At 50.5% G+C, this 9,756-nt stretch overlaps 1 protein-coding gene across 1 annotated transcript; it reads left to right on the top strand.

Moving 5' to 3' along the window:
- Positions 1–9,594, top strand: SPDYE6 (speedy/RINGO cell cycle regulator family member E6). Its single transcript, XM_054656177.2, has 7 exons — positions 1–160; positions 1,098–1,316; positions 2,622–2,852; positions 3,882–3,940; positions 5,170–5,255; positions 7,297–7,615; positions 7,738–9,594. The coding sequence occupies exons 1-7, from the start codon at positions 1–3 to the stop codon at positions 7,795–7,797; spliced, it is 1,134 nt and encodes a 377-aa protein (XP_054512152.2). The 3' UTR covers positions 7,798–9,594.
- The last annotated feature ends 162 nt before the right edge of the window (positions 9,595–9,756 follow it).

Here is a 9,756-nt window from a genome sequence, read left to right as displayed (position 1 = left end):
ATGGACAGAACGGAGACTAGGTTCTGTAAGAGGGGACAGATTACGGGAAAGATCACGACCAGCCGTCAACCGCACCCCCAGAATGAGCAGAGTCCCCAGCGGAGCACCTCGGGGTACCCCCTCCAGGAGGTGGTGGATGATGAAGTGTTGGGACCATCAGGTGAGGGGACTGGTGGAAGAAGAGGTGGGATAGGATTGACTAAGACGAAGGAAGGGGGCCAGGTGCGGTGGCTCACGCCTGTAACCCCAGCACTTTGGGAGGCCGAGGTGGGCGGATCACCTGAGGTCAGGAGTTCAAGGCCAGCCTGGCCAGTATGGTGAAACCCCATCTCTACTAAAAGTATAAAAATTAGCCAAGTGGTAGTGGTGCACACCTGTAATCCCAGCTACTCAGGAGGCTGAGACAGGAGAATCACTTGAGACTGGGAGGAAGAGGTTGCAGTGAGCTGAGATCACGCTACTGCACTCCAAAAAGAAAAAAAAGAAAAGAAGGATCAGCGGTCAGGAAGGAGAACCTGAGGAGGGTGTGTGGGAAGAATGGAGAAATTCAGGCTGGGTGCGGTGGCTCACACCTGTAACCCAGAACTTTGGGAGGCCAAGGCAGGCGGATCACTTGAGGCCAGGAGTTTGAGACCAGCCTGGCCAACATGGTGAAACCCTGTCTCTACTAAAAGTACAAAATTGAGCTGGGCATTATGGCAGGCACCTGTAATCCCAGCTACCTGAGAGGCTGAGGCAGAAGAATAAATGGAATCCAGGAGATGGATGTTGCAGTGAGCTGAGATTGCACCACTACACTCCAGCCTGGGTGACAAAGCAAGATTCTGTGTCAAAACAAAACAAAACAAAAAAGGAGGGACTCAGAGAGCCAGGGACCAGGGAATGACATGAAGCAGTGTTCGGAGGACAGAGAGAGAGAGAAGAATGGGGAGGGGAAGGAGCGGCACATGGGGTTGAGCAGAGGAGAAAATCAGAAAGATGGCTTAGAGAAGCCAGCAGTTTGCGAGTCTGGGGAGGATGGAGAGTGGTTTGGGGTTTTGGGTCGGGGTCTAAGGTGATCAGATGCAGAAGCATTACACGGTGGCCTGGTTTCTTAGCCCCTGGGGTAGATCCCAGCCCCCCATGTAGGTCCCTTGGCTGGAAAAGGAAGAAGGAGTGGTCAGATGAATCTGCGGAGGAGCCGGAGAAGGAGCTCGCCCCTGAGCCTGAGGAGACCTGGGTAGTGGAGACGCTGTGTGGGCTCACGATGAAGCTGAAGCAACAGCGAGTGTCACCCATCCTCCCTGAGCACCACAAGGACTTCAACAGTCAGCTTGGTAGGAGGACACCCCAGAGAGCACCTCCAATCCTCTTCTTTCTAAAAAGAGGAAACTTCCAATAACCACACTTTTCCAATGGGAAAGATACGCCCCCAGTGGGTGAGCTCTCCATGCAGGAGGACTCAGAAGTGATCACTCATGAGTGACACTTAGTAGACGACAGAGGACTAGGCTAGACTTGATAAAGTTTGGCGCTTGGGATGAGAAAGCTTGGTTTCGGGCCAGGTGCAGTGGCTCATGCCTGAGATCCTAGCACGTTGGGAGGCTGAGGCAAGAGGATTGCTTGAACTCAGGACTTTGAGGCTGCAGTGAGCTATGACTGCACCACTGCACTCCAGCCTGGGTGACAGAGCAAAACCCTATGTCAAAAGAAAAACGAAGGCCGGGTGTGGTAGCTCATGCCTGTAATCCCACTACTTTGGGAGGCTGAGATGGGTGGATCACTTGAGGTCAGTTGTTCGAGACCAACCAGACCAATATAGCGAAACCTCATTTATACTAACAATACAAAAATTAGCCAGGCATGCCTGTTATCCCAGCTACTCGGGAGGCTGAGACAGGATAATCGCTTGAACCCAGGTGGAAGAGGTTGCTTTGAGCCAAGATAGCACCACTGCATTCCATTCTGGGTGAGAGAGTGAGACGCTGTCTCAAAAAAAAAAAAAAAAGAAGGAAGGAAGGGCCCAGAAGTCAGGAAGGAGCACGTGAGGAGGGTGTGTGGGAAGAATGGAGGTACTGAGGCAGGGTGCAGTGGCTCACACCTGTAATCCCAGCACTTTGGGAGGCCAGGCAGGCAGATCACCTGAGGCCAGGAGTTGGAGACCAGCCTGGCCAACATGGTGAAACCCTGTCTCTTCTAGAAGCACAAAAATGAGCTGGGCGTTCTGGTGGGCACCTGTAATCCCAGCTACTTGGGAGGCTTAGGCAGGAGAATCACTGGAACCCAGGAGGCGGAGGTTGCAGTGAGCCAAGATCGCACCACTACACTCCAGCCTAGGCCATAAAGCAAGACTGTTTCTCAACAACAACAACAACAACAACAACAACAAAAAAGGGACTCAGAGAGCCAGGGACCAGGGAAGGATATGAGGAAGTGTTCTGAGGACAGAGAAACGGGAGAATGGGGAGGAGAAGGAGCGGCACGTGGAGCTCAGCAGAGGAGACAAACAGAAGGAAAGATGGCTTGGAGAAGCCAGCAGTCTGCGAGGCTGGGGAGGATGGAGAGTGGTTTGGGGTTTTGGGTCGGGCTCTAGTGTGATCAACTGCAGAAGCATTACACCATGGCCTGGTTTCTTTACTCAGCCCCTGGGGTAGATCCCAGCCCCCTGCATAGGTCCTTTTGCTGGAAAAGGAAGATGGAGTGGTGGGACGAATCTGAGGAGTCATTGGAGGAGGAGCCACGGAAGGTGCTCGCCCCTGAGCCTGAGGAGATCTGGGTGGCGGAGATGCTGTGTGGCCTCAAGATGAAGCTGAAGCGACGGCGAGTGTTGCTCGTGCTCCCTGAGCACCACGAGGCCTTCAACAGGCTGCTTGGTAGGAGGACACCCCAGAGAGCACCTCCAATCCTGTTCTTTCCAAAAACAGGAAACTTCCAATAACCACACTTTTCCAATGGGAAAAATATGCCCCAGTGGGTGAGCTCTCCATGTGGGAGGAATGTGAAGTGATCACTCATGAGGGACACTTAGGAGATGATAAAGGATTAGGTCAACTTGATAAAGGTCAGCGCTTGGGACAAGAAAGCTTGGTTTCAGGCCAGGCGCAGTGGCTCCCGCCTGAGATCCCAGCACGTTGGGAGGCTGAGGCAAGAGGATTGCTTGAACTCAGGACTTTGAGGCTGCAGTGAGCTATGACTACACCACTGCACTCCAGCCTGGGTGACAGAGCAAAACCCTGTCTCAAAAGAAAAACCAAGGCTGGGCACAGTAGCTCATGCATGTAATCCCAGCTACTCGGGAGGCTGAGACAGGAGAATCGCTTAAACCCGGGAGGCAGAGGTTGCAGTGAGCCAAGATCGGGCCACTGCATTCCAGCCTGGCCCACAGAGCAAGACTCTGTCTCAAAATAAATTAATAAATAAATAAAAATAAAAATCAAACAAAGAAAAACAAAATCAATAAAGAAAGTGGTTTCAGCCGTGCCCTCTGAAACTTAATGTCTCTTACTGACTTTTCTAAACCTAAGTGTCTCCATCCATAGTGGGGGATACCAAGGCCATGGTCACACCCTGATGTGACTGTCTCACGAGGAAATGATGGGAATCCCTTTATGACTCTGCAGTGGTCCCTCCGTGTCTCCTGGAGGGGGTCCTGGCTGATTCCCAGCTCTACATCCTGTAGATTCTCACACCCAGGGCCTCCTTCGGCCTCTTCTCAGGGGAGTCTCAGAGCAGGAGCCTCTCTCCCTTGCCCAGTGAAAGTCATTCTCCCCTCTCCCATCCACCTCACCCGCGGCCACAATCCTGAGACTTCCCCCCGGGAGGCACACTTCTCCTCGCTGCCCTGCTGCTCCCACGGAAACCCTGTCCTGCTTCTCACACTGACATCTGCTCTCTAATCACAGAGGATCCTGTCATTAAAAGATTCCTGGCCTGGGACAAAGATCTGAGGGTGTCGGACAAGGTAAGGTTGTTCTCCATGTAACTGTTCCTGTTCCAACGCATGGCTGGGGGGAGGGCGCAGCTTCCAAACCCACAGTTCTCCCTCCACCACCTCCCACCAGATGCTCCTACAGTCTTTTTGTGTGTGTGTGTGTGTGTGTGAGAGACAGAGTCTTGCTCTGTTGCCCAGGCTGGAGGGCAGTGTCTCGATCTTGACTCACTGCAGCTGATGCCTCCCGGGTTCAAGCGATTCTCCTGCCTCAGCCTCCAAGCAGCTGGGATTACAGACATGAACCACCACGCCTGGCTAATTTTTGTGTTTTTAGTAGAAACGGGGTTTTGCCATGTTGGCCAGGTTGGTCCTGAACACCTGACCTCAGGCGATCCACCCGCCTTGGCCTCCCAAAGTGCTGAGATTATAGATGTCAGCCACTGTGCCCGACCAGCTCCCATGGTCTTGAGTCTTGGCACCCACAAATTTTTTTTTTGTGAGACAGAGTCTAGCTCTGCTCCCCAGGATGGAGTGCAGTGGCATGATCATAGCTCATTGCAGCCTCTAATTCCTGGGCTCAAGCAATCTTCTTTCCTCAGCCTCCTGAGGAGCTGGGACTAGGCACATGCCACCATGCTCAACTAATTTTTGAAATGTTTGTAGAAACAGGGTCTCACTATGTTGCCCAGGTTGTTCTCGAACTGTTGGGCTCACATGATCCTCCTGTCTCCACCTCTCAAAAAGTACTGGGATCACAGGCTTGAGCCGCCACTCCCGGCTATTCTTGGTCTTTTTATGATTTGTCAGCATCTCCCTCAGGATTCTGCTGGTCTCTTGCAGAGTGAATGAGTGGCCCCTGCCTCTCCTATGGGTCCTTTGGGATCTGAGCTCTGGGCCACAGTCTGGCCGCAGCCCTGAAGCTCCTGGCCCCTCTACTCTCAGCTCTTCGGGACAGTTCTCTGCCTGGCACACAAAAGACCCTCCTGACACCAGCCGACCTAGACACACTCCCTCCAAAGATCCCATCGGAGCCCACCATCCTGGGAGCATCACCCAAAACCCTTCCTCTGGCTTCTCGGATTTGCATCTGACCTTCGAATACCCCTCCATCCCACAATTTCCAAATGAGTACAGTCACCCCAACACTGAGGGCCCTTCTCTGATGGGCAGCCCCTCCCCAGACCCTCATTCCCCCTCTCCACAATCTTCCTCTTCCAAGATGTGACCTCTCCCTCTCTGTGTTCCTTTCTCTCCATCAGTATCTCCTGGCTATGGTCATAGCGTATTTCAGCCGGGCTGACTTCCCCTCCTGGCTATACCAACGCATTCATTTCTTCCTGGCTCTGTGAGTGGTTTGCTGCCTCCTATCCATCAATATCCAATGCCCTGGGACAGCGGGGGAAGTGGGATTCCAGCCTTTCATTTATTCTTTCACCTGTTTGTCCTCTTTACTCTGTGTACAAAAAAGAGAGGATTATACTATCATAGACTGTTGTTTCTAAACAGAAACTCAGGCTGGGCACAGTGGCATACGCCTGTAATCCCAGCACTTTGGGAGGCCGAGGCAGGCAGATCACCTGAGGTCAGCAGTTCGAGACCAGCCTGGCCAACATGGCCAAACCCCGTCTCTACTAAAAATAGAAAAATTAGCTGGGTGTGGTGGTGTGCATCTGTAATCCCAGCTACTCGGGAGGCTGAGGCAAGAGAACCCTTTGAACCCAGGAGGTGGAGGTTGCAGTAAGCTAAGGTCGAGCCACCGCACTCCAGCCTGGGTGACAGAGTGAGACTTTTTCTCAAAAAAAAAAAAAAGCCAAAAAAACAAACTCCAATGCCAGTGTACAAATAAAAGAATAAAACAAAAGGAACCATAAACCGCTCATAAGGGGAAAAGAAAAGGAGTGGAGGAGCGGACATGCCGCTTCCTCCAGCAAGCAGACGTTTCTGGTTCTTCTCTCTCTCTCCTTCCCACATCAACCACAAATGCCATCGACCTCCTCTGGGTTCCCATGACAGAGGCCACAGTTCAGGTCCCCCTCGCATCACTCGAATCCACTGTCAAATGCTCCCCGCTGGGGTCTCCTGGAGTCTCTCCCCAAGCCAGGGGGCTTCCTAGTGCAGCCTGAACATCTTTCCAAAGCACGACAACCTCACTGCCCACCTGAACAACTTCCTTAGCTGATGCCTTTCTCTATCGAGGCCAGGGTCCACAGTGTCAATTCTACCCTCTCTACAATCTCTACAAGCACACTGGCTCACCATCTTGGTATTTCCTGGCTCGGCTTCACTGCTCCTTCCAAATGCCCTCCACTCGACTTTGTGTTTGTGTTTTCTGTCTGGGTGTCCCGCACACATGTGGCTGTGAAGGGAAGGACCCATTCCTTGAAGTCAGTTCACCCCACAGCCTCTGTGATGCCTTCCCTCATCTTCCAACTTCTGCATGCCCGTAGCTCTCTAGTTACATCCTGGACACTGGGATTAGGTCATCTGCCTTGATTACTCCCAGTCCCATTAGACTAGATGCCTGTAGAAGGCAGGGTCCTGGCAAAATATCAATGTATTCAATTTCTTTTATTTTTTTGAGACAGACTTGCCCTGTCCCCCAAGCTGGAGTGCAGTGGTGAGATCATAGCTCACTGCAGCCTCCATATCCTGGGCTCAAGCGATCCTCCCACATCAGCTTCTTTATTAGCTCTGACTACAGGGCTGTGCCACCACACCTGGACAGTTTGTTTGTTTGTTTGTTTGTTTATTGAGACAGAGTCTTGCTCTGCCTCTCAGGCTGGAATGGAGTGGCCCAATCTCAACTCACTGCAACCTCCACCTCCTGGGTTCACACAATTCTTATGCTTCAGCCTCCTGAGTAGCTAAGCCTAACGGGTGTGCCACCGCACCAGGCTGATTTTTGTATTTTTAGTAGAGATGGGGTTTCTCCGTGTTGACCAGGCTGGTCTCCAACTCCTGGTCTCAAGCGATCCACCTGCTTCAGCCTTCTAAAGTGCTGGGATTACAGGCATGAGCCACCGCGTCTGGCATATTTCTTATATTTTTAATAGAGACGAGGGTCTTGCTATGGTGCCCAGGCCTATCTCAAACTCCTGGCCTCAAGTGATCCTCCTGCTTTGGCCTCCCAATGTGCTGGGATTCCAGGCGTAAGCCACCACTCTCGGCCACCAGTTGGGTTTTTGTCTCCATCCTGAAGGAGTGGGAGACACCCTTGATCAGGTCTCTGTCCAGCAGAGCCCTCCTGAGGAAGGCATGGCTCTCTGCAGGGTAGGTGCCAGTCCTGAGCTAGGGACGGTCCCTTACCTTCCTCTCTGGGAAGCTGACCTCAGCCGGAGGCCTCTCCTGGTGGTGCCCCTGAGCAGCAACCTGATTTCTGTCCTCAGCTACCTGGCCAATGACATGGAGGAGGATGACGAGGACTCCAAACAAAACATCTTCCACTTCCTGTATGGGAAGAACCGCTCTCGCATACCCTTGCTCCGTAAGCGTTGGTTCCAGTTAGGCCGTTCCATGAACCCGAGGGCCAGGAAGAACCACTCTCGCATACCCTTGCTCCGTAAGCGTCGGTTCCAGTTACGCCGTTGCATGAACCCGAGGGCCAGGAAGAACCGCTCTCAGATAGTCCTGTTCCAGAAACGTCGGTTCCACTTCTTCTGTTCCATGAGCGGCAGGGCTTGGGTTTCCCTGGAGGAGTTGGAGGAGGTGAGTGCGGCCTGGGGAGGTGGAGGAGGTGGGGAGGAATTGGGTGGGCTGGAGGCTGGATGAGGGGAGAAAGGGGTATCCTGGCGAGTCCCCGTCTTCTCAAAGGGCGTTTGTTTTTCCAGATCCAGGCTTATGACCCAGAGCACTGGGTGTGGGCGCGAGATCGCGCTCGCCTTTCCTAGAGCTCCAGGGACCGTGGAGGCCTGAGGTCATCGGCCTGAGAGAAGGTACATCTGCATCCTCCGGGGTAAAGGCAGAATATTGGGGTCTATTTCGGAAATCCGAAGAACCCAATTGCTTGATCCGGCTTCAAGCCTGGGCAACGTGGCGAGATCCCCTCTCCACAAAAATACAAAAATTAGCCAGGCGATGTGGGACGCATCTCTACTCCCAACTACTCAGGAGGCTGAGGCGGAAGGATCGCTGGAGCCTGGAAGGTCGGGGCTGCACGGAGCCCTGATCCTGCCACTGCACTCCAGTCTGGGCGACAGAGTGAGACCCTGCCTCAAAAATAATCATAAATACTGAGTTTGGGGAGGTTCATTATGATTGACGCACTTGAGTTACCGATTTGGGTCGAGGGTTCAGTGAAGCTTTGGTTTACATCTTGTGCAGCTAACCACGTTGAGCACAGAGCATGAGACTTCATCATGAGGAGGTAGGATTAAGGATTAGGCTTCTGGACTCGTGGTTCATGATGTTGTCACATTAGAAACACATCTAGCATGGTTACAAGTCTGGATCTTAAGTGACACAAAAGGCCCCAGCTGTAATGAAGTCCAAAGCCACATTCTCTGAGGGTGCCCTACTCCCTGGGCAGACCCACCCAAAGTCCTTGCTATGAAGCAGATCACTGGGGCTGACCTTGGGTGTATTAAGTGAGTTTTGGAGTCGTGGTCACCAAAGTGTGAGTTTCACAGTTGAACACGATGGTTCAGAAGCAGGGTATAGAATGAAAGGCAGCAGATAAAATTGCATTTCTCAATTGCTCTGAACTCTAGACTTGACATGGGACGTGAATAACCTTCCTGTCTAGAGAGCTGCCTCCTTGAAGTGTGACATTGTCTCTCTCACTTCCAGAACACCGGACCCAGGGGAGATGTGGATTTTCAGCAGGAACTTTATTCCAATGCTAATGGCAGACACCAGGCAGGAGGAGAGGAACCATTTGTGCAGATCACCTAGAAGAACCTGGACCATTCTTGATGGAGCTGAATACAGTCATCACGTTGTCCTCCTAGGAGCAGGGGTGGGGGGAGGGGGGTGGGGTCCTTCTAGGAGTCCTTGGAGAAAAGTAAGAAACCAGGAGTGTTTCCAGTTCCACCCTTTCCTGCGGCACCACCACCCTTTTTATATTGCTGAATTCCAACCTCCCTGGGGCTGTTTCTTACGGACTTGGTTGCCACAGTCCAGGAGCATTTGAAGGCACAATGCAGGGGCTCAGATTGGCACAGAATTCTTTTGTGAAATATCAGTGCCACAGATTGTAACAGATAGCTTCATGCACACTCTGCATTTTATTGGTTTGTTTGGAAAATGTCAGCCATTGAATTATTCATAGATTTATTTCAAATAGTTTGGAAATTGTTGTACTTTTGAAAACATGCTGTTCCTGTAGTTTTTTGATGAGAATTATAGTTGTTATATATACATAAAGATAATTTTCTTTTCATTTTTAAGAGACAATTCTTTTTATCCTAAATATTTTATTATCTTTAAATTTGTTTCTGTATTATTATATGTGCTCCTGAAGCGAGCACTCTTTTTATCTATGATACTTCCATAATAATCTCTTCTATTTATAGCTATTGGTAGTTCCCCACCAGAAAAAAACATAATTCTGGTGATAGAAATTTTTATTTGCTGTTTAGGTTTGTGACTGAATTGTGAGAATTCAGTTGTGATTTTTAACATGTCTCAGATATATATACTAACATGTCTAATATATACTATCTATTTTATTGGTTTATTTTGAAAAACATGGATATAGAATTATTTAAATATTATTTTATTTATTTAAATATTTATTAAATATATTTATTTCTTTAAATATTATTATTACTTTAAATATTATTTTAAATATTTTGGAAATACTGGTATTTTTGAATAGATGCTGTTTCTATAAAGCTGTGTGATGGGTA

This window comes from Pan troglodytes, chromosome 6, assembly GCF_028858775.2.
Source record: "Pan troglodytes isolate AG18354 chromosome 6, NHGRI_mPanTro3-v2.0_pri, whole genome shotgun sequence".
In the NCBI taxonomy this organism is placed as follows: Eukaryota; Metazoa; Chordata; class Mammalia; order Primates; family Hominidae; genus Pan; species Pan troglodytes.
This window is presented reverse-complemented; position numbering and strand designations above follow the sequence as displayed.

Excerpts from the sequence above, each read along its gene's own strand:
- SPDYE6 (XM_054656177.2), top strand. The coding sequence starts at position 1 with ATGGACAGAACGGAGACTAGGTTCTGTAAGAGGGGACAGATTACGGGA. Across the intron at positions 2,853-3,881 it reads GGCCTTCAACAGGCTGCTTG|AGGATCCTGTCATTAAAAGA; the intron begins GTAGGAGGACAC and ends CTCTAATCACAG. Across the intron at positions 5,256-7,296 it reads ATTCATTTCTTCCTGGCTCT|CTACCTGGCCAATGACATGG; the intron begins GTGAGTGGTTTG and ends TTCTGTCCTCAG.